The sequence below is a fragment of the Aegilops tauschii genome, chromosome 1, assembly GCF_002575655.3.
Source record: "Aegilops tauschii subsp. strangulata cultivar AL8/78 chromosome 1, Aet v6.0, whole genome shotgun sequence".
Classification (NCBI taxonomy): domain Eukaryota; kingdom Viridiplantae; phylum Streptophyta; class Magnoliopsida; order Poales; family Poaceae; genus Aegilops; species Aegilops tauschii.
The window spans coordinates 337983890-338007984 of record NC_053035.3 but is presented as its reverse complement, the minus strand read 5'-3'; the positions used below and the strand labels follow the sequence as shown (position 1 = coordinate 338007984).

The 24095-nt window shown below is 48.8% G+C and overlaps 2 protein-coding genes and 1 pseudogene across 2 annotated transcripts; 1 reads left to right on the top strand and 2 right to left on the bottom strand.

Moving 5' to 3' along the window:
• Positions 1–4903: 4903 nt before the first annotated feature.
• LOC109737585 (eukaryotic peptide chain release factor subunit 1-2) lies at positions 4904–7256 on the bottom strand. The gene is made up of 2 exons (XM_020296715.4): positions 5389–7256; positions 4904–5258 (listed from the first exon to the last, which is right to left on the bottom strand). Exon 1 carries the CDS (start codon positions 6821–6823, stop codon positions 5498–5500), a length of 1326 nt encoding a protein of 441 aa, XP_020152304.1. The 5' UTR covers positions 6824–7256; the 3' UTR covers positions 4904–5258; positions 5389–5497.
• A 362-nt stretch (positions 7257–7618) lies between these two features.
• On the top strand, positions 7619–10466 carry LOC141031387 (uncharacterized). The gene is made up of 4 exons (XM_073506210.1): positions 7619–7627; positions 8632–8787; positions 10072–10170; positions 10263–10466. Exons 1-4 carry the CDS (start codon positions 7619–7621, stop codon positions 10464–10466), a joined length of 468 nt encoding a protein of 155 aa, XP_073362311.1.
• LOC109737586 (threonine--tRNA ligase, mitochondrial 1-like) lies at positions 9904–23600 on the bottom strand (annotated as a pseudogene).
• Positions 23601–24095: the final 495 nt, after the last annotated feature.

The following is a 24095-nucleotide window of genomic DNA, read 5'->3' as shown; positions in this document are numbered from 1 at the left end:
AAACAGATGCAACAACATGAGGGATAAACAAAGTGAGGAAGAATGATGGATAACCACGAGAAAGACCTACAACAGGGTGAATGAAAACAACACAGAGATACACACGAGATAAAACAAGTATGAGCAGCAGAGTAAGTGAATGAGATGACTACACTGAAAGAGAAGAAGGTAACAGAGCAAGTGACTAATGATAACAGATGATCAAGATGAAAGATATGTCGCATACAACAATAGATTAGATAAATTATCGACACAGAGCACGAATGTAAACTGTTGAAGATAATACGGTGAAATAGATTGAACCAGTGGTGCTCGATGGCGACAAAGAGATTTGGTAGACCAGTTTGCCCTTCTGCCAAAGGACTACGTCTGGTTGGAGGGGTTGTGACTTAACACGGAAGATAAACTCTCTTCACCCTATTCTCCTTCAACTAAGAGCTGATCAGACTCTAGTTGATTTCACTCCTGGTGGATACTTGTCGGCGATCTCCAAACCTTCAGTCGACCTTCGCGAACCACAATCACTCTTGGTTGCTGAATCTAGCTCGGTGAAGACAACAACTCTTCAACACTCGAGCTGAAACCTATCCGTCTAGAGAGTGCGCAGCTCTCAAGAGAAATATGTACAAGAACTCTAACTCAGAACTACTGTGATGCTAAACCAACGTCTAAGTTTTGGGATCTTGATTTTTCTCTCGGTGGATCTTAAACTCAAATCACTTGGAGAGGGGATGCTCAATCAATCTTCTCAGAAATCTCAAGTGAAGCAGCCAACGAACAACGTTGGAGCGGGGTGGCTATTTATAGCCGCAGCCTTCCTTGAAGGGAAATGACCGAAATGGACATGTGGAGCAGCCAATGGCTGACCGACACGAGTCGAACGGTCGGAAATTGAGCACAATGGTAACATTACTTGCGGAGCAAGTAAAGCTAACTCCTCAGTTTGAAAGATATCTCCTGCAGCACGAAGAACAACGTCTACTGCTGCCAAGTAATCATTCGAAGCATAAAGAGATTTCTCTCGCATCATTCATAGGTTTTGGGCTAAGCATCACGGCGGATCTAAGCTTCGAGAACCTATACCCCTCTTAATAGTACGGCTCTTAATAGTACGGAGGTCCTATGACTCAAATAAATGAAAGAAGAACAACAAAATGAATACTACGTCTTCACTTTGTCTTTGACTTCCATTCGCTGCAGTCATTTTCCTTCAGACAGAATCTCCGAATCAATTGCTTCACGTCAGCAATAATTTTTTTAGGGGCTAACTCATTCACATCAATATTTTCACCTACATGTCTTCAATAGATGTAGCTCATTCTTCTCTGCAACGCAGATATTCTTCGGTGAAGTTCCTCGAACTTGACACCGGAGACAACATTCTCTTCGATTCTGCATGGACTATTTCTCTCTGTGTGGGCTAGCAAACAAATTAGTCCATGCATGTTTCTGTCAACAATCTCCAAAACACAAGAGGGCAAATATTGCACCAACAGAGTCGAACCAAGAAGTTTGTAAGGGCAAGGAGATCGCCTACTTCATGAAGATCTACCCCGAGTGAGGCAAGTCCTTCGTGGGCGATGGCCATGGTGGGATAGACAAGGTTGCTTCTTCGTGGACCCTTCGTGGACTCGCAACCGTTACCCTTCGTGGTTAAGTCTCCATCAACGTGGACGTACGGTAGCACCACCTATCGGAACCACACCAAAAATTCTCCGCGTCTCCATTGCATTTGCACACTCCAACCCCATCCCTCTACTTTCTCGCAATTTGCATGCTTTACCTTTTTTGCTGCCTATACTCTTGTCATGCTTGCTTGAAATGTATTGTGTGCGCTTTAACATGTGCTAAACCAACGTTAACTTGAAGAAATTAAAAACTGACACTTTTGCTTGTTAAGGGCTTAATCACCCCCTCTAAACCCCTCTTCTCGATCCTTTCAGAAGGAGGCGCACCACATGGACAATTTTCGCTCAAGCTTGTGGATGATCGGCATGAGACTTGTGGTAGATGGCTTGCGCATGGACAGAGGGAGTCCGAAGTATATATTGAATCGGGAATTGCTTCACTGGGCATTGTATCTCGGACGCAATGTTCGCAATGTCGTCGGCAGCACACTGAATGGGGGTGGCCGGGCACTTATTATAGTTAGTGTGAATCCCCGAGGCCACCCCAAAGATGCGTATCAACTCGCGGACGGCCAAGATGTCCTGATGTTCTGAGCGGCAGAAAATGATGAGGTCATCAGCGTAGAGGAGATGCTCGAGGCCGCATGCCGCGCGGTCAGCCGGTAGATGAGACCAAGCTCCACTGCACAGATGAGCATGGAGTTCAAGATGTCGATGACGATGGTGAATAGCATCGGGGATACCGGATCTCCCTGTCGAAGGTCGCAAGAATGGCCAATGGGAGGGCCCGGGTGGCCGTTGATCAAGACACGCGTGGAGGCGGTGGAGAGGAGGATCGAGATCCAATCATGCCATCGTTGGCCAAAGCCAAGGTGTTGAAGGGTCTCGTGAAGGAAGGGCCATGAGACGTTGTCGAAGGCCCACGCAATATCAATCTTGAGAAGCATGTGTGTCACCTTGAGGTTGTGCAGGAGACGCACCGTTTGCTGGACAAGCAGAAAGTTGTCGTGGATGCACCGACCGACAATGAATGCTCTCTGATTGGTCGAAACCATGGCGCCAAGTCTGGGCGCTAGACGTAGTGTCCCTACGAAGAGCTTTGCAATGAGGTGAACGAGGCTAATGGGGTGGTAGTTGGAAAGGGCCTCGACATCTGGGCGCTTGGGAAGCATAGTGAGGAGGCTTCGTTAAGTTTCTGGAAGCCTCTCCCGTTGACGGTGTAGAACTTCTCAAACGCCTCACATATGCTATGCTTGATGATGTCCGAACATGCACGGAGGAACTCGGCCATGAACCCATCTGGGCCAGGTGCCTTGCTCGTGGGCAGACTTCTAACGGCCCGCCAAATTTCTTCCTCCGTGAAAGGTGCCTCAAGCTCGGAGAGGTCGAAGGAATCGCCGCGCAGTAAGGACTTGTTGATAGAGAAGGCGCACTCGTCGACTGAGCCTAGGACGTCAGAGAAGTAGTTAAACACCGCCTCGGCCATAGCGTCCCTGCGAAGAGAAGTCATGAGATTGCGTTGTTTCCCGTGCGAGACGTGAACATTGAGGTAGGAGACTGAGGACTCACACGGAAGCTAGGAGAGACGCGATCTCTGGCATGGAATGGAACACTCAAGGGAGGCAAGCCCGAGGTAGGTGTTCTTGAGCTTGCGCCTAAGCCACTTCTCATCAGAGGAGAGCGGGTTTTTTTTTCATGAGTCTGTCATATCTATTTATGGATTGAGTGAGATCCTTCAAGTAAGTGGATTTTTTTAGATTAAACTATAGATAATCTGCTAGCTGAGCAAAGTTCAATCCTCAACACAATTGATATTTTGGCGGATTTTTTGGAGATTAAACTATAGAGGATCTACTAGCTAAGCAGAAGTTCAATAAAAATTGACATTCTAGATAAGAAGAAGGTTTGAGGGATTAAGTTTAGGGCATCTGCTAATCTGCTAGAGATGCGAAGGGCTAGAGATGCCATGGATATTGGATCTCCTTGTTGAAGGCCGCAAGCATGGCCAATGGGAGGGCGCATGCCCCCGTTGATCAAGACACGCGTGGAGGCGGTGGAGAGCAGGATCGAGATCCAATCGTGCCATCGTTGGCCAAAGCCAAGGTGTTGAAGGGTCTTGAGAAGTAAGGGCCATGAGACGCTGTCAAAGGCCCGCACAATATCAAGCTTGAGAAGCATGCGTGGTAGCTTGAGGTTGTGCAGGAGAAGCACCATTTGTTGGACAAGCAGAAAGTTGTCGTGGATGCACCGGTCGGCAATGAATGCTCTCTGGTTGGTCGAAACCATGGCGCCAAGTCTAGGCGCTAGACATAGGGACAACACCTTTGCAAAGAGCTTTGCAGTGAGGTGGATGAGGCTAATGGGTTGGTAGTTGGAAAGGGCCTCGGCGTCCGGGCGGTTGGGAAGCAGAGTAGGGAGTTCTTCGTTAAGTTTCTAGAAGCCTCTCTCGTTGGTGGTGTAGAACTTGTCAAACGCCTCACAGACACATATGTCGTGCTTGATGATGTCCCAACATGTGCGGAGAAACTCGGCCATAAACCATCTGGGCGGGATGCCTTGCCTGTCGGCACACTTTTAACGGCCCGTCAAATTTCTTCCTCCATGAAAGGGGCCTCAAGCTCGGAGAGGTCGAAGGAATCGTCGCGCAGTAAGGACTGGTTGATAGAGAAGGCGTGCTCGCCGACTGAGCCTAGGATGTCAGAGAAGTAGTTAAACACGGCCTCGGCCATACCGTCGTGCTCGGTGACAAGCTGATCGTCCCAGCGAAGAGAAGTCATAAGATTGAGTTGTTTCCGATGCGAGGCGTGAACATTGAGGTATTTCCGGTGCGAGGCGTGAACATTGAGGTAGGAGATTGAGGAGTCACAGCGGAGCCAGGAGAGACCTGATCTCTCGTGCGGGATGGAATGCTCAAGGGAGGCAAGCCTGAGGTAGGTGCTCTTGAGCTTGCGTCTAAGCCATGTCTTGTCAGAGGAGAGCGGTTTTTTTCATGAGTCCATCATATCTACCTATGGATTGAGTGAGACTTGAAGTGGGATTTTTTCAGATTAAACTACTCAAAACAATTGACATTTTGGCGGATATTTTGGAGATTAAACTATAGAGGATCTGCTAGCTAAGCAAAAGTTCAATAAAATTTTGACATTTTGGATAGGAAGAAGGATTCAGGGATTAAGTTTAGGGCATCTGCTAATCTGCTAGAGATGCGAAGGGCTAGAGATGCTAAGTACCACATAGGACTCGAGTCTTACCATAGTAATAATAAATCTCACAAATAAACTCAAACATAGCACATACGCAGCATTATTTCAGGAAGTAGATCAAACATAGCAGCTGCCGTAGTAGCATATAAGCTCATAAGGCAACTCACGAAGACACTTGAGTACATTATATAGATTATAGAAGGACGACCGCTGTGAGTCTGTGACTCAGACTCGCAACTAATAGGACTAATAAGGATTCTCTGATGCACCAAGAGAAGGCAGCAACGGCTGCTTGGTAGCATCACCAAATTTCCAGGGACGGATCCAGAGAGGAAGAAACCTTTCAACCCCAAAGCATCGACGCTATCATCATGCCTGGCTCAACATCTGGATTGCGCAATTGCTTAGATCCTCTTCTCTCCACCTCCTGCTCAAAGCACACGTTGTGAATGTGATTAAGGTCAGTCAGAAAGAACAGAGAAGAAAGAATCCAACATCAAGCAGAACAAACAGAAACTGAATCAACCATGGTCAGTTTCAGGACCTGAGGACCATACCTTGTTTCCCCTGCACCGATCGTTTGGATGTTTCAGGGTCTCGTCCCGGCGCGGTCGTGGCCAGCACAGGCTCCTCCCGGACCGTGTGCACTGAAGCTTCAGTTGATTGCTATTCGAGGTCTTCATAGACGTCGTCATCCAGCATGTCGTCGTCGTCGTCGTCATAGGCGGCGACGTCCGCCGGGTAGCGGAGGATCCCGCCGATGCCGCCGAAGCCCCGGCAGAACTGCGACCCTTCCTGGGACCTGTTGGTGACGAACTCCAGCTTGCAGCCGTACTGCTGGTAGTTCTCGGCGAACCACTCCAGCAGCAGCACCCTGTCAACAACATCCAGCTCCCCGCACGTCGCCTCGTCGACGAAGTTGCTCTGGTCCGCCTCCTGGCCGCCGTTGAGGTACTTCACCACCGTCTCTCCCGTGGCGGAGTTCTTCAGCTCGTACCGCCTGACGTCGAGGTTCTCCCACACGATCAGCGTGTGGACCGCGCCCATCTCGAGGGCCGCCATGGTGTCCTGCACGCCGAGGACGTACTTCCCGGTGTCCTGGCTGATCTCCTCGAAGTACTTCCCAAGGAGCTTCTTCTCCTGGACGAACTTGACCTCGGACAGGACCTCCACAGACATCTCAATGGCCTGGTTGAAGCCGCTCTCCCCGCCGTACGACACGTCGACCGACTTGATTATCTTGGCCTGCAGCCGCTGGTCGAACATCTCGGACTTGCCCAGCTCGGTCTTGAAATCGGCGGAGCCGGCCAGGATGAGCCCGACGACGTTGGGCTGGTTGGTGGCAGGGTTGATGAAGAAGTGCGTGGCGAGCTCGGCCGCCTTGCGCAGGTAGTTGTGCCGCTTCTCCATGCGCAGGCGGGCGAAGCGGAGCGCGGACTGCCCTCCCCGCCCGTGCTTCTTGGGCAGGTCCACGCTGAACTTGTACACCACCTCCCTGCTGCTGCCGCTCAGCGTGCCGTAGAGCGTCCCGTTGCCGTCCATGACGATGAAGCCGAACCTGTCGTCGGACTCGAGGAGCTCGCTCAGTGCCTCGGTGTGGAACTTGTTGTCGCAGAGGTAGAGCGACGCGTTGATGGGACGGAAGGGCTCGAAGTCGAAGGTGACCTTCTTCTCCTTGCCGTCGTCGGTGACGACGGTGCCGGTGTAGAGCACGAGCCCGTTGGGGGGCACCCGGCTGTAGAGCTTGAGCCTCTGCTGGGCGGAGGTTATGGCGGCCAGCACGGACTGGCGGTTCACCCGGCTCTTGATGTTGGAGGCGGTCCCGTACTCGTCGCCCAGCATCTTGGCCACCCGGGACACCTGGTCGCGCGGCGGCATGATGAGCGAGATCATGCTCGTTCCGTTGCCCCTCGCCGCGTCCAGCCCCTTGATCAGCTTCTTCACCTTCCATATCTCGATGCTCTTGTCGGTTTCGTGTCCCTCCACCACCATCTTGATCGCCTAGTGTTTAATTTGCAGGTTAGCCCTCGCCTACACGACCTACACTATTTTCTTTGGTGTTGAGCGTGGTGCGTGCCCGGCGGCGGGTGACGCCGGGCTCGCGAGAAGTGGAGACACACGCAGGCGAGCCGAGCGCCTCTCCCTCCCTCGTAGTACGCCTCTCTTTGGACTGGTGGGATAGATGTGCCCAGGAGACTGGTGCCGGCCTGCGCCTTTTAGACGGACGGAGGAGAAGGGGGAGGTGGCGGAGATGGTTGCGAACTCTCCCGAAAGCACGCCATTGTTCTTGTTTTTACGATGCTCTGCTGCCACGCGTACGCATGGCAACGCGCCACCCGCTCACCGGGCATCCGCGTGATCATGAGAATGAGAGGAAGAGAAATGGAACATCAACGCACAGGGCCGCACCAAGCGGGTGCCTTCCGGGTTCCGGCTACCAACCAAGCCAGGTCTCCAAAGAAAAGAATTCGTTTGGTTTCTTCCAACCAGCTCTGCTCAGGCTCAGCCAAGTGTCCACGCGTCGTACAGCCCCGCCCAAGCAACACGCAGCACCTGGCGCATCTTCACATGTCATGGCCCCCGAGATATTTTCGAGCCGCGCAACCGCAACGTCGCCACCCGAGCAAGACAGCAGTTGTACTAGGATGCTTTCTGCGACGACACGGCGTCCACCAGGCATCTGGATAGGCAGGCACGAACGGCCAGGGAGCCCTCCAAGGTAGCTATCACAGCCAAGGACGTCGTCGGTCTGCCCGGTCTAGGTCGACGGCGGCGTACCGTCGCGGAATGGCGGAGGTACCAAAAGCGTTCTGGAAGCCCCGGGGCCTGGCACATGATGCGGGCATGCGGCACGCTCCCACCGCGCGGTTGACGCCATAGAGGAACCGAATTCAGCTTCTTTCTTTTATTCTTTTCTTGTTCGAACAAAATCGAATTCATCTCCTTCCGGTCCAGCAAAATCCGGAGTTCGCCTCCCGGTTCCAATTTGCAGTCAGGTCTTTCCTTTTCCAATTTCTTTACAATCCATAAACACATCTTTCTATCCCTTCATAATAAAGTGCATTATGATCTCTCTTTAAAAAAAATTGGTAGCCTGCTCGAGCTCGCCGATACACGTCATGTACGCGACCGTATGTGGGTGGTCAGCAATCAATCACGCCGCACGAGGCGGCAGTTTCCCACACAGCAAGCCAACATGGATACCTATAAGACGCTGAGTCGCTTGCCGGCGTGGATTTTACCCACAAGCGCCGAGTCACTTGCCGCCTGCCACCGTCAGCCACGTTGCACCCGCCATTAATTACAACGTTAAGCCGGCCACTCGCGCGTCCTACCTACCGCCCTTCTCCTTCCAGACACACACACACACCCCCATGCACTGCACCATTGCCACCGAGCCCAGAAGAAGGCCGCCGCCGCTGCCGCCACCGCCAGTAACCCTAGCCTAAAACACAGTCGCTGCCCACGTCGTCGCGTCGGCCATGTGGGGAGGAGGGCGGAGTAGCCTCATCATCTAGCAGGCGAACGAGCTCGACCGTTTGGGCGGCGTCACGCCGCCGGACATCCGACTGTCGTCGGGGTGGAAGCTTAGCATCGAGGGGATTTCGGTGTCGTCGGTCCCCGAGGCCGACTTCGACCGGATACGTGCTTGGACGAGGGAGTTCTAGGTGAGGCTATTGCCGGAGGAGAGGGACGACCCTTTCTACAGCGTCAACAACATGCTCTGGCCGATGATCCTCGAGCAGGACAGTCTGAACCGTCTTTGGCGGTTTGAGGGTGTGTTCCCACCGGCGTAAAAGAAAGTCGTTGCACGGCACGCCCGGTGGGACGACCACTCCTACGAGCAGGTGGTCGGCTCGCGCCGCGTGCAAGCCCCCGGGGCTGTTTTGACACCACTATCCGCGCGGCAAGGCAACCTCCGCATCCCCAAGCCCGAGCTAGAGGCGGAGCTGAAGGTGCCTGATACGTATCCGGCGTATATATAATTTTTGATTGTTCCATGCTACTATAATATCAATCTTGAATGTTTATATGCAATTATATATCTTTTTTGGGGTTAAACCTATTAACCTAGTGCCCAGTGTCAGTTGTTGTTTTTTTTCTTGTTTTTAGATTTTCAGGAAATCAATATCAAACAATCTAAATATAGAAAAAACTTTGAATTAATTTTTTCTAAACCAGAAGGGACCCTAGAAGGTTCAGTAGAAGACCAGACGAGCTACGAGGGAGCGACAAGATCGGGGGGTGCCTAGGGGGGTAGGCGCGCCCTCCAGGCTTGTGGGTCCCTCGTGGCACCTCTTGACCTAGTTTCACCTCTATAAATTCTCAAATGTTCCCAATACAACAGAGAGCGACCCGAAATACTTTTTCCGCCGTCGCAAGTTTTTGTTCTTCCGTGGTCCCATCTGGAAGCAATACCAAACAATGCACTGACCGAAATGAAAAGACAATTTTTTACCTTGATGGCATTTCATCGACCACTTGGCGGCCACGGCCCTTGTTGTCGACAGCGGCGGCTGGACGCGCCACAGGAGTGGCCGTAGGGGTGGTCAGAGACGAGGTTCAAGGCGCCGGACGAGGATGAGGCACTGGAGCCACCTTCTTGTCCTTCTTCTTTGCCACCTCCTCGGCGAGCGCCGACACAGCCGCCATTGGCTTCCTTGCCCGCTTGCCGACGGTTGGAGTAGCGGGATGGCGGCCTGCTGTCACCGGAGATGCAGCGACCTTACTATTGGCGCTGGTTGCCGGTGAGGTGGCCCGAAGAAGGTTTTTGGTGCCCAACATTTTTTGGCGTGGGCAGCGGTGCAGTGGTCGTTTCGGGCAACGACGCGTCGATGGCCATGGCAGCCGGCGGGGTGGTGGAATGGTCTTGCTTCTCCATACCAGCGGGGATCAGGGGCATCGGTGATGACTGCGACGAGTAGGGGCGGCGCCGGTGGGGAGGTAGTTTTTGGGCTGAGAAGAATAATTTTGCCTCTACTATCTCCACTAAAGGATTATAGGAGATCGGTTAGAGATGCCCTTAGGAGTTAAATTATAAGGGATCGGCTAGAGATGCTCTCACACCTTAGTTATAATATGATCAAGCCCATTTTCTGGTAAAAAAAATGCACGTAGTTTCCCCTAAAGAAGAAAAAAGTCACTAGGAAATTTGTCTTATATAGAAAAAATATTGCAATCTTAAGTGTGATGAACTCATGATGCCTACGATGATTCTCAACAACATGGATTTTGTTTAGCACGGCTACTCCTCACGCATGCTTAAACATCTTCATGCTCAGCCAATGCAGGTACACAGCCACGATTATGACGGGGACCGTCAGGGGCACAAGCAAGCAGTAATACCTGGAAAACAATGAACGGATCAGGCGGAGCAATAACGCGGCAATCTCAAAACCAAAGCGAAGCAGTGCTCCAGGTGAGGCGAGAGATATCACTGATGGTACCTGTCGTTTTGAACGGCGAGCAAGAACCAGTTGTCGCTCGGCGCGAGGGCCTTGGACCAGACGGCGACGTAGAGGAAGCCGGCGAGGAGCGCGACGCCGAGCGCGACGAAGGCGGACCCCATTACAAGGTTCGCAGGGAGAGGCATGGCTCCGGTCGATCGATCTATCTGAATCTGAAAGAGCAATAAAGTGAAGAAAGGAAATGTGTCTTCTGAGGCATTGCGCCGAACAGCTTGTGCGTTTAGACAGGGGAGGGAGGGGCGGACGGGCCTGACGCGGCAACAAACCTGCGCGGGGCGGCCGGAGAGCAGCGGCGGCAGCAGCTCGTCGGTCTATCTCTGCAGCTCTCGGCCGCGGGTCCAGTAAAGTAAAAGGGAATCACCGTCAGCGGCCGCCGCTCCCCAACGCCGAGGTCACGCCGCACGCCGGCCGTCGTCTGCCGCGTTCTTCTATTTCAGGTGAAACCCCGTACATACGCGGGCGCTATAAAGGAGTATAAACGATGCCTAGGACAACCGAGCAAAGCACGTAGCCCAGTCTTCATAGACTTGGTAAAAACAGGACACGCTTTGTTCTTTCATACAGGCCAACTCGATAAAACTCCCAAAATGGTCCTCAAGTCATGTAGTACGTCAAGGCTCAGACGTTCAAGACACGGTACAATACAACAAGGATCTAAAACTTCATCATAATTAAAAGGTCCTCATAGTTCAAAGGCTCGCGAACTTCGAGCTTGTCTGCCAGCCCTATCTATAGGCCGCTACTTCGTCCCTTAACAGAGAGATGAGATCGTCAACGCTCATTGTGGAGAGTTCCCGCTTATCTCTCACCCTGACGGTAACCTGCAATAGTAGGAGCCATCCATCCACATATATAATTCAGAATCTCATACAAGGCATAACTAATGCTTTTATCGACAACAGTGGGTGTGAAGAAGTCAAACCATTTCAGATTCCACCTCTTTTGGGCCCACGGCAAGAATATAGTTGAACTGGGCTAACTGTGCATCGTATACCTGAAAATGAAACCGGTCATAACGATACATGAACTATTATGTTTTGAGATCTGCACAAGCTGTATTTACTTAAACTGCCAGAGATATAAAGTAAACATGCAGCTGCACAATAAATAAATGCCTAAAAGAGATGGACGGTCCATGAGATCCAACAATAAAACTACTACACCACATAACTGAGACTACCTTCTTGCCACTCAAATACTGAAATAAATTGTAACTAAAAATTACTAATAAAGAAAGAAAGAGTTTATGCCAATAGGCGTGATAGAATTGTTGGATGAACAGCAACTAACTTTACTGAGGGCCAAAGGCCAATACATATACATGTGTGGTAAAGTGCAGGAAACCCCTTATACAATGGGGATAAACCGAAAAGAGACTATACACATCTAACACCCCTCCCCCCCACTCAAACTCATGGTGGATCAACAACACTGAGTTTGGAGAGGAAAAAGGCATGCTGCGCTCGAGTCTGCGCCTTCGTGAAGAAGTCAGCCAACTGTAACTCAGAGGGCACATAGTGAAGAGCGAGAGTCTGATCCTGCACAGCAGCACGCACGAAGTGGGCATCCACACCGATGTGCTTAGTGAGCTCATGCTTCACCGGGTCACGCGCAATACTGATAGCACCAGTACTGTCTGACAGTAAGGGAGTCGAGGTAGCAGCAGACACACCAAAATCCTCAAGTAACCACCGTAACCAGATCACCTCAGCCGTCAGCATAGCCATGGCTCGCAACTCAGCCTCTGTACTCGAGCGAGAAACTGCAGTCTGTTTCTTTGTCTTCCAGGCAATAAGAGAGCCACCAAGAAAGACACAATAAGCAGACAGCGAGCGTCGATCAGAGGGATCACTAGCCCAGGTAGCATCAGAGTAAGCCTGGAGCTCAAGAGAACTGGAGCGGGGAAAGAAAAGGCGCTGAGAGATCGTGCCACGAAGATATCGTAGAACACGGAGGAGGTGACTATAGTGGACAGAGGTGGGGGCTGAAACAAACTGACTCAGGATGTGAACGGGATAGGAGATGTCAGGACGCGTAACAGCAAGATAGACAAGGCTACCAACGAGGTGACGATAGTGAGTGGGATTAGGAAGAGGGTCACCATCAGAGGCACGAAGCTGAACGTTGAGCTCCATAGGAGTCACAACGGTGCGGTCATCACTGAGAGCAGCTCGAGCGAGAAGATCCTGAATATATTTCTCTTGAGAGATGTAGAAGCCATCAGAGGTCGAGGAGATCTCAATCCCAAGAAAATAGCGAAGAGGACCAAGATCAGTCATGAGGAACTGGTCGTGAAGGCGGGCCTTAACAAAGGCAATGTAGGCAGAGTCGTCACCAGTGATGATCATGTCATCAACATAAAGAAGGAGAAGAGTCCGACCACGAGGAGACGTGTGAACAAACAACGCGGGATCATGATCACTGGGCAAGAAACCAGCGGCCGTCACCACAGAGGCGAAGCGCTCAAACCAGGCGCGAGGGGCCTGTTTAAGACCATAGAGGGAGCGGCGAAGTCGACAGACCATACCGTCAGGAGCATAGTACCCCGGTGGTGGCTACATGTAAACCTCCTCACGCAACTCGCCATTGAGAAAAGCGTTCTGAACATCAAGTTGAGAGATAGACCACTGACGAACAGAAGCCACAGCAAGGAGAGTGCGGACAGTGGTCATGTGAGCCACAGGAGCGAATGTCTCATCATAATCGCGTCCCTGCTCCTGCTGGAAACCACGGGCCACAAGACGAGCTTTGTAACGCTCAAGAGAACCATCGGAGCGTGTCTTAATCTTGTAGACCCACTTGCAGGTGATGGGGCGAACACCGGAAGGAAGGGAAACCAGCTCCCATGTACCAGAGCGCTCAAGGGCAGCAATCTCTTCTGCCATCGCAAGCTGCCATTCCGGTTGAGTCATGGCAGTCTGATAGGAAGTGGGCTCAGCAATAACAGAAAGACCATACTGAGCAGGAGAGTAGCGATCAGGCGGGGGGCAAGGCCGAGCCCGGAGGTTGTGAACCGGGGGAGGCGTGAGGAGAGGTGCACCAGAGGTGGAAGGCGCGTCAGGGGAGACATCCTCAGAACGAGGGCGACGAGTATAGTGGAGAGGGAACGGTGAGAGAGGGCGACAGACTGGAGATGATGGTGGAGAGGTGGAGGAGGAGGATGGAGAAGATGGGATCGGTGGTGAAGGAGAAGAAATGAGAGGTGCCGGAGAAAGAGATGACACAGGAGGCACATAGCAGGGTGTAGCGGGAAGGAGAAGGAAAGAGAGATCGTCCACAAAGAAACACGAGGAAGAAGGACGCGGGTAGTAGGAATGAGACTCGTCAAAAGTCACATCACGCGAGATGCGCAAGCGACGACCCACAGGATCCCAACACCGATAGCCCTTGTGCTCATCACTGTAACCAAGGAAAACACACTCAACCGACTGAGCAGTCAGTTTGGTGCGTTCTCGGGGGGCAAGAAGAACATAGCACACACATCCAAACATACGGAGAGCGGAGTAGTCAGGAGAGCGACCAGTGAGACACTCCAGAGGAATACCACCCTGCAAAGCAGTCAATGGCTGAATGTTGATGAGATAGGTGGATGCAGAAACAGCCTCAGCCCAAAAATGGGGTGGAAGGGAAGCAGCAATCATCAGCGCACGAGCCGTCTCAAGCAAATGACGATGCTTACGTTCTGCAACGCCATTTTGAGCATGAGCACCAGGACATGAGAACTGGGCAAGAGTACCCTGTTCCGCGAGAAAACCACGCAACAGCTGAGAGATATACTCTCCAGCAGAGTCAGCACGAAAAAGTACGAATGGGCGTGGAAAACTGGGTACGAACCATGGCAGCAAATCGTTTGTATATAGAGAGAACCTCGCTACGAGATTTCATGAAGTAGAGCCAAGTGTAGCGAGAGAAATCATCAATAAACAAAACATAGTAGCGATGACCACCTTTCGAATCAAAGGGAGCGGGACCCCAGACATCAGAATGAACTAAGTCAAAAGGACGCTGAGATACAGACTCACTAGTAGGATAAGGTAACTGAGTCTGTTTGCCAAGTCTGCAACCATTACAATGTAAGGAGACATCTCTAGATACAGACCCTAAGAGGCCCTGACGAACTAACGTAGACAAGCGAGAGCCACAGATGTGACCAAGACGATGATGCCACTGCTGGAATGACGTAGACGAAGAGGCAGCAAGAGCATGGGAGTTGGCAGAAGTGGTGGCAGCGGAAGGAACACAAAGCCAGTCAACCTCCCAAAGGCCCTCTGACTTACGGCGCCGGGGGCCAGCACCAACCAAACCTTGGTGCGACGATCCTGAATGGAGCAAGAGTCGGTATCAAGAATGACACGACAACCAGAATCAGTGAGTTGGGCAGCAGAAAAAAGATTCATGGTAAGGCGAGGAACATGGGAAACACTAGGAACAGAAAAGGATGGAGTGGAAAGAAGACCACGACTAGCAACAGGAAGAGGTGTGCCATCGGCGGTAAGAACATTAACAGGTGAATCAAGAGGTCGGAGAGAAGACAACACAGAAGAATCGGAAGACATATGAAAGGAGGCTCCAGAATCCAGAACCCACGAGGATGTACCTGACTATGTAGAGGCCTGCGGTGATGTAGAAGGGGATGCAGTCATAGCAGCAGCTGAACCAGTCGACGAGGAGCCAGAGGAGGCAAGTAGACGCTTGAGGCGTACAATGTCCTGGTCAGTGAGTGACTGAGTCGAGGAAGACGCAGGAGGGCCACTGGAAGGGGAGCGTCTCTGGTCTCGCTTCTTCTGGCAACAATCAGACTCTGGGTGACCTGACCGGGAGCAGTAACCACAGAAAGTGTCACGGCGCGACGTACTCTTCTCAGCATAAAGAGGACGGCTCACCCCCCCTGAAGGAGTGGGCAAGAGTGGTGGAGCAGTGAGGCGAGCAGATGACACAGGAGCTCGGGTGGCCAACACTGAAGGAACCACAAGTAACCCAGCAGAGCGAAGACGGGTCTCCTCAGCACGAAGCTCAGCAAGTACCTCCGAGATATGAACACGACCACGAGCAAGTAAGTGAGCCCGTCGGGGCTCAAACTCGGAGCGGAGACGAGATAAGAACTCATGAACCCTCTGAAACTCCAAGTTAGACCGCGTAGTCTGACAGCAGCGGCAAGTGCCACAAACAACTGTCCTCAGTGAGTCAAGCTGACGCCAGATGGCAGAGCACTGTGAATAGAACTCATCAACAGACGAGTCACCCTGCTGAAGAGCATGCTCCTGACGCACCACAGAGAGGTATAGAGCATCGCCAGAGGGCTGATAGCGCTGACAAAGATAGGACCACATTGCTGCAACAGTGCCGAGGCCCATAAACTCCGAAGCAAACTGAGGAAGGACACTCGCAGTGAGAACGGCAGCAACCCGAGCATCATCATTGCACCACTGAGTGTAAGCAGACAGATCATCCCGGTAGACAGAAAGAGCATCAGAATATGCGGAGACCTGCTGATCATAAGCGTCAACCGCAGCATCATCGAGAGCCTTGGCGGCATCCCGGTCAGCCTGAGAAGCATCAGCAGCAAGGACCGGCGGCGCTGGTGGGATTGGGGCCACTGGGCAATAGGGCATGGCGGACAAGGGACCTCGCCAGAGAGAACACCCCACAAAAGGAGTCCACGCATATGGACGCGCATGAAGCCCACAAACTCAGCATAGTTGGTGCCATCGAAGATCACCGAACAGCGAGGAACAGCCACATAGCCCGAAGATGACATACTGAGATATCCCTCCTTCTGTCTTTTTTTTGGAGTCAACGGGAACAGTAAATCCCGATCGAGATCAAGCGGGATCGAGCAATCGCTCACTGGATCGAGCGCCCGCTCGCGGTAAGCCCCCACGCGCTCGCTGGATCGAGCGGCCGCTCGCGGGAAGCCCCCACGCGCACTCCCGCAGGCGCGCTCGCACGGCCAGGCGAGCAGAGGCCAGGGACCTGCGGCAGCAGCAGGAAGCGGGTCCGGCGGGAAGGAGAGGAGCGGCCGGGCCGGTCAGCAGCGGAGGCGCGAGGGAGCGGCCGGCCGCCGAACGAGCTTGAGGCGACGAGGCGGAGCAGTTGCCGGTTGGGAAGGACGGCGGCCGAGACAGGCAGCTGGGGAGGGCGGGACGAAGAGACAGCGGGATCCGTGACGAGGGGCGGCCGGCCGGGCAAGAGGTGGCAGCAACCGGGCCGGGGCAGCCGGATCCGCGACGGGAAGGACCGGAATCGGGAGAGAAGCTAGCACGGAGTTGCAGCGTGCGGGAGAGAGGGGAACCTAACATCTGATACCATGTTGGATGAACAGCAACTAACTTTACTGAGGGCCAAAGGCCAATACATATACATGTGTGGTAAAGTGCAGAAAACCCCTTATACAATGGGGATAAACCGAAAAGAGACTATACACATCTAACAAGAATTACCTTCTTCGGAAGTTTCTTATCAGTCATGTCGATTTCAACATCAAATCCAGCGTTATGTATCTTAGCATGAACCTGTGCATCAGAAGCGGATTGTCATTCAACCCGAAAGAAAAAAACTCTGGCTGATTGATTACCACGAGAACCAGCTAAGATACTGACAAACTGCTAAACATACCGAATGGAAAAACAGTCACCAACAGATTTCAAACTAACACACAAGGGCCATTTACCTGTTTTGCATATTCTAGTGAATCGGACGATATAGAGCAAACAATGGCTTGACGAGGGCTGAGCCATAACGGCCATTTACCGCAGTAATGCTCCAAAAGAATGGCAAACATCCTTTCAACCGATCCTAGTATTGCCCTATGTATGATTACAGGCCTCTCAAGCTTGGCTTCCTCCTCTGCTGCATAAGTCAGCTTGAAGCGAACAGGCAGCGCAAAATCCAGCTGTAACAGGCATTAAAGGTTAGAAAAGAGAATATTGTCTACAGTTTATGCAAACATACATAAGAACTATAGAACCTGAAGTGTTGCACACTGAAATTTTCTTTTGAGGGCATCAAACACACCGATATCAATTTTTGGGCCATAGAAAGCACCATCTCCTTCATTAATCTGCACAATGACATCTAAATTTAGTAATCTGATTGAAGGTCCAACAAGCAGTCAGGTCCAAGCAGTTTCTTGGTATAGGGATATAGCACTTAGACATTATTGTGAGGCAGATACAAATTGGAATTTCAACCATAATATGACTTAAAAGATATACAGATATTCAAATTAGTAACTGTGAAACTAAAAACAACATTTATGCCAGAGTGAAATATGTTGATGCTCATCAGATGCCAATCGCTTGTATAAAGCATATCATCATTAAATTTTATTCTAATACCACTGTAGACAATCATAGAGTATAACTTAATTGAGTAAGAAATCAACATTGACAAGCCAAAGCATAATAATGTGATCATAGAAAATATTTTGGGGGCATGAAATCAGGGCAGTGGTCAAATGCAGGTATAATTAGAAATTATAGAATAATTTAGTGAAAAGTCCCCCTTTTCCTATACTGGAAATACTAGATGCTGAACATCTAGCAGCACAGAGTGATGCGAACATTAAGGGAAAATGACCCTTAAAGTTACCTCCCATGGCTTCCCAAACTCATCCAAGGCTTCTGCCAGTTGTTGTTCTGCTTTGTTCCAGGTTTCAATATCACCTAAATACTTCTCTGGTCTCTAGAAAAAACAAATGTAAGATGTCAAGATTATTGATTAATCAATAATCTACAACAATTATTAGATTTAAATGTTGTAAATATGTAAATTTATTAACTAGGTACATGTAGAAGTAGGATAGGCCATGTGGCCCAAGTTTTCTAGATACATAACTATGATAGCAGATAAGAATTCCACAAACAAGAAAATTAATTAAAAGAATTCCACACACATAATATGGGAGAAATAAATTAGTGTCTCGACCATTTTGAAGTTTAGAAAATATATATAGATCTAAAGTTCCAAATAGTTTGTAGATGCTCCCAAAATATAGATAAGATTATATGATTACCGTTGATCACTCCAACTCGTAGTTAAACCCAAATATGCCGTAGACATAATTAATGAATTCCAAGACACTCTTAACTTCCTCTTTGATCTGCAACAAAGAAATAACTTCTATTTAAACGTAGGCAGTGATACAACCTGAGAGAAACATCTGATCTAAATCCAAGCCACAGTGAAACTACTGTAAAAAAAGAGTCATAACAAACACTTTTATGTGGGGAATATGCAAAAGAACTGGAATTTGCTGGAAATGGCACACACAAGAGTACAATCTCCACTAAGAAATTTAATCCCTTTCTTAAATAATACTCCCTCCGTCCCAAAAGAAGTGTCACTGATTTAGTACAACTTTGTACTAACTTTGTAATAAATCAGCGATACTTATTTTGTGATGGAGGGAGTAGAATATTAACAAAAATGCATGGTCTATGTCTACCAAACTTACTTGGCTCTCTCTGCAAAAAATATGGGCATCATCCTGCAGGAATGATATAAAAAAATGATTAAATAATGGAAGAAATAAAATTGTGAGACGCTAACTGGCAATTAAAATTGTTGAAACTAGCAACTTAAGGGATAGCATTAAGCCTTACCTGTTGGAATCTTCTAACGCGTGTCAAGCCTGAAAGTGCTCCACTAGCCTCGTTTCTGTGAAGAACTCCAAAATCAGCAATGCGCAGTGGCAACTCTGTAGCATATTCAATCAGGAATTCAGGATTAATAACGAAGGAGTAAATATACAGCATAATTAAAATTAGAGAAGGAGCTCACCTCTGTAAGAACGAGTCTCGTGCTTAAATATTATGCAATGCCCAGGGCAATACATTGGCTTAAGACCAAACTCCTCTCCATCGATCTGCACAATAATAAAACAAATAAGCATCCTTAGATACTACAAATACGCCTAACATACACATGCACGCGCACATATAAGTCAACAGAAGTTACAGTTGCATAACAGTCTCTAACTTGATGGTGATATATTCTGTGACTTGTGCAAAACAAATCTCCTGTCATACTTACAATTATGTTATACTTCCTCCGATCCATATTAATTGTCGCTGATTTAGTACAAATTTGTATTAAATCAGCGACAATTAATATGGATTGGAGGGAGTAACATTTTACATGCATGTGCCGTTATGTGGGCGCGGAACTACAGAAAAAGAGGCCACCAGGGCGTCACTACTGCAAAAACCCTTATAGCTGAAGCCCGCCCGTCACTTGTATGCAAGTACCAGTGACAGATTACTAGTGACGGGTTGGCCTGCTCTTCACTATGGGCATTTCGGGCCCGTTACTAGTAACCGCTCTGTAGTAGTGCGTGTGCACGATAGAGTTGATGGTGGCAAGTCGAGCTGGAGATAAGCTGTGGCTTCTATTTTATCCACCTGTGTTCTTTCAGTTACTAATGTGGTTTAATCAACGAAAAAAATAGCGCGCTATAACCGCGTTATAGCGCCGTTATAGCGTATTCGGAAAGGAAACGCTATATTTTAGCAAATTCGGCCGCTACGGCGCTATTCACGTAATTAGCGCGCTACAGGCCGCTATAACGTTGTAGCGTGTAGCGTTATAGCGTTCAAAGTAGATGTAGGCCAACGCAGGTTTATTTGGTGGTTACTGCATGGTAGATATAGGCTCGGTGCTCAATGTTCAGAGTTTATATGTTGAATAGATTGACTAAAGTTTGAGATTCAGTTTAAAATTTATGCTTCCTATCTATGGCTAAATTATGTCTCTCTATGATGTTGTCTGAAGTTACTGAAATACTTTATTTCTGGATATATTTGGCATTTTTTTGCAAACGCTATTCTGAAATATAGCACGCTATTAGCGCGTTATAACTTGTGTAGCATTTAAAGAAGGACCACGCTATATTTTGTAGCACGCTATTTTTTTCGTTGGGTTTAATTAGAAGCCTCTTATCAAATATTTCAAGAAGTTTCCTCTTATTGAGATAGTTTCTACTCCCTGTAAAGGGGACTTGGCCAGATGAATAAAGCAAGCAAGAAAACCCGATATCCATCTTCCAGTTCCTTCTATTACCCGATACCGCCTTCCATCGAGCACACCTGCGGTAATGTGTTCATACCAGGTGCTTACCTCAAAAACAAACATGTTCTCCTTGTAGTTCGCACTATGCCCAGATGTTTCCCAAAGCTTCATCTTGAGAACAGTTGGACTCTCAACCTAACAAATACATAAGGAACATAAGCAAAGGAAACAGATGTAACAGTCAATGATCTGAAAAGGTATTTACTGCTCCCTCTGTAAAGTAATATAAGACGTTTTAGATCACTACTTGGAGTACCTACCAAATGAACACTTACCTCTTGGTAGCCTCTGTCCCTGTATTTTTGTCGCAAAAAAGCCTTCAATTTGTTAACTATTTTTTTACCATGTGGAAGGAAGAAGCAACTTCCTGGGCTGCACAGGGGTGAAGCTAATCAAAGGTCTAGCACATGACCATGACCCAAAGATGTAAAAGGAATGAAAAATAGTAGTATAAAAAAGACAAATCTAATCAAGAATGCCAAGGTACCTAAGCGAATCGAAAAAGAAGAGTTTCTGGGACTCCCCCAATAACCTATGATCGCGCTCCGCAGCCTCCTCCATCATACATTGATATTCCTGCAGATTATCAAGCAATAAAAGTGTATGTGAAACATAACAGGTTTTCATAAAATGAGAGCATAAACATAATCGTTAGAAATGTATAGTTACAATTCAAAGAAACAAGTTCAGCTTGCGCTCTTATCTTGCACTGCTGACATCTAAAACCAGATCAAATAACTGCCTACAGTGGTATTGAAATCAGTTTCGACTTTTGTTACCATGTTTGATAAGTCCGAGGTACTTATTCTGTGTATAGTAACAAGTCATATCTGACTTTCCATATCAAGATCCCAGTAGAAATTAGAGAAAATTGCATGATGATGTACCTTGAGAAGTTTAGAACGAGGGAAAGAAATCCCATATACTCTCTGCAGGCTCTCACGGTCTGCTTTTCCCCTCCAATATGAGGACGAAGCCTATAAAATATTTACATGTACATTCAAATCTGAAATACTACTAAATCCCATCAAGATGAGAACTTCGCTAAAGAAAGAAGACCAAATTACCTTGAGGCAAGCAAAAGCTTTAACGAAGGAAGTATTCGGGATGTGCGGTCCACGGCATAGGTCAACCAAAGGACCACATCTATATAATGTAGGGGGTGTTTGGTTCAGAAGTCCTAGGACTTTTTCTAGTCCCAGGGACTAATCAAAAAAGACTCTCTAGTAGAGTCTTTTTCTAGTCCCTGTAGAAAAAGTCCCTCCCGTTTGGTTTCTAGGGACTTTTTCTAGTCTCTGGGACTAAAAAGTCCCTGAACCAAACACCCCCGTAATGGGCTTGTCCTCGGGCAATTCATTAATGATTTCAACCTTAAATTTGTTCTCAGCGAAAAACTCGAGAGCTTCGGCCCTGGAGACTTCGATGCGTTCAAACGGTTGCTTTTCCGCGACTGCTCTTCGAGCTCAGTCTTCGATGAGACCAAAGTGCGAGCCATTCAGTGTGGCATTGTCATAGTAGGCGTCGTAGTAGAAACCTTCCCCTCTCGCAGTACAAGGACCGATAAATAGTTTGCAGCCGTACACACGCTCGAGAGCCTGCGTATGTGCATCTTGGGTTAGAGAAAAAATTGAATTGAAAAATGAACTATATTTCTTTTTTTTCCTTTTTAAAGAGTGGCATTCTATGTCCAATATCTCGATCGAAGTACGGAGGTCAGAATAAATAGAATAATGATCAATGGAAAAAAGAAAAAAAATCCTTTAGCTGGATAAGGGGCGGATGTAGCCAAGTGGATCAAGGCAGTGGATTATGAATCCATCATGCGTGGGTTCAATTCCCGTCGTTCGCCCATCACATTATTGCAAATTCCAAAAATGCAATTTTCCATATTCCTAGTTACGTATTTACTTACGGCGACGAAGAATAAAACTATCGCTATATTTTTTCCTTTTCCTAGTTCTTCTTTTTCAAGCGCAGGATAACCCCAAGGGGTTGTGGGTTTTTTTATATTTTACCATGCTATACTCACCAAAAGATAAATTGACAAGGACAAGCTTTGAACGCACCTCTCCGAGAATGTGGGCACTCGAGTGCCACAGAGTGTCCCGCCCTTCTTTGCTATCGAAGGTGAGCAAGTTCAGTTCGCAGTCACCTTCCAGTGGCCTTGTCATGTCCCACAGTCCTCCGTTCACTTGAGCTATCAAACAGCTAGCTGCTAGCCCGCTTGATATCTCCTTCGCGATGTCCATAGGGGTCGACATCCACTTCTTCCCTTCCTTGACCGTGCCATCATGCAAAGTTATCCTGAAGCATCGTAGTGAAAATAATAATACAGTATCGTTCATGAAAGCACACTAATTGCAGCCACGTGAAGCTGGCGATTCCTAGATCCAAAGCAAAGAGTTTTTCTGTCTTTTCTGTTATGTTTTCATCTAGGAGTTTTTTTAGTTGATGGTTAGATTAATTCATGGATCATCCTCTACCTTTTAGGGAAATTCATCTAAAATGTACAGTATAAAACAAGAATTGATTAGAAAAAGGGATGCTAGATTAGTTCAGCACAGGTAGTTATTTGAGAAAGTTTCGAAAACAAAGAAAATGAGTGAATCAATTTAGTAGACAAGCATTCTACCAGATTCAAACCAATGAATTGCATCTTAGCACGAGGTGACCAGCAATGCGAAAAATGAACGCAATATAGCTAAAGGATGGAGAGCCATATTGCCACAAACTTTGTGCGTGCGCTTGAATGTTTAACAAGCTAATCAGAGGTATGATTCAAGATCTTATATTAGAAGACTTGAATATGTTAGTACAGTAGTACTAGGCAGAGAGCATATGCCCGCAGTCCATGCTTTTTCGGTAGAGATTGGGTGATAACCGTACGACGCTCACTCAAAACAGAGCAATCGAGAACTGACTTGATGGGACTGCCGCCGTTTTGGGCGCGCTGGCGGGCCTGCCTGTCCAGTATCTGCTCGAACAGGCGGTCCCGCTTCCCCGTCACCGCCTCCAGGTACGCCTCGTCCGGCACGACGGCGGGGGGCGGGGCCCGGGCCCGGGCCTGCGCCTTGTCTTTCGCGCCCATTGCGGCGGCGGAGGGGTGGAGGAGGTGTTGACCGGCGCAGGGTACGTAGGGTGGGCCTATCTCGTCGCCGTCGCCGTCGCCGTCGCGGATTCAAGTGGAGCCCTCTGATAGAAACTCAAACTCACAAACGATGGAGGTGATTAATTGTTTTGGTTGCACAGCAGTGTGTCCTGGTTCTTGTACAGAGGGGCTTCTTTACCATGCTACGAAACTTGCGCGCTACTCTAAACTTGCCCGCCACTCTTCCTATTACCAAGCTTGACTGCTGCCTACAGATTGACTCGTATTTGCTCATGTCTTTACGAAAAAACAATAATAAGGCCAGTAATAGGCGTGAGTAGATCGGTCGCTGCGCTTGGACCATCCCGCATCGTTGGATTCCCCAAGGATGCGTTTTGTTACCTGTTAATCGTTGTTTCACCTTTGCATACTTATCTCAATTAAGTCTCACTGAGCAAATACAGACCAAAAACCAACATCTACATATTAAGCAAATACAGATCAAGCCTGAAAGTGCTCCACTAGCCTTGTTTATGTGAAAAACTTCAAAATCAGCAATGCGCAGTGGCAACGCATATTCAATCAGGAATTCCGGATTAATAACGAAGGAGTAAATATACTCTACCGCGCGCTGTACAGC

What these genes read in the sequence shown, in the direction of transcription:
- LOC109737585 (XM_020296715.4), bottom strand. Translation starts at nt 6,823, where the DNA reads ATGGTGGTGGAGGGACACGAAACCGACAAGAGCATCGAGATATGGAAG.
- LOC141031387 (XM_073506210.1), top strand. An exon ending in AGCTAGAGGCGGAGCTGAAG is followed by an intron (nt 8,788 to 10,071) that starts GTGCCTGATACG and finishes GATTTTGTTTAG; the next exon opens with CACGGCTACTCCTCACGCAT. An exon ending in GTCAGGGGCACAAGCAAGCA is followed by an intron (nt 10,171 to 10,262) that starts GTAATACCTGGA and finishes GTGAGGCGAGAG; the next exon opens with ATATCACTGATGGTACCTGT.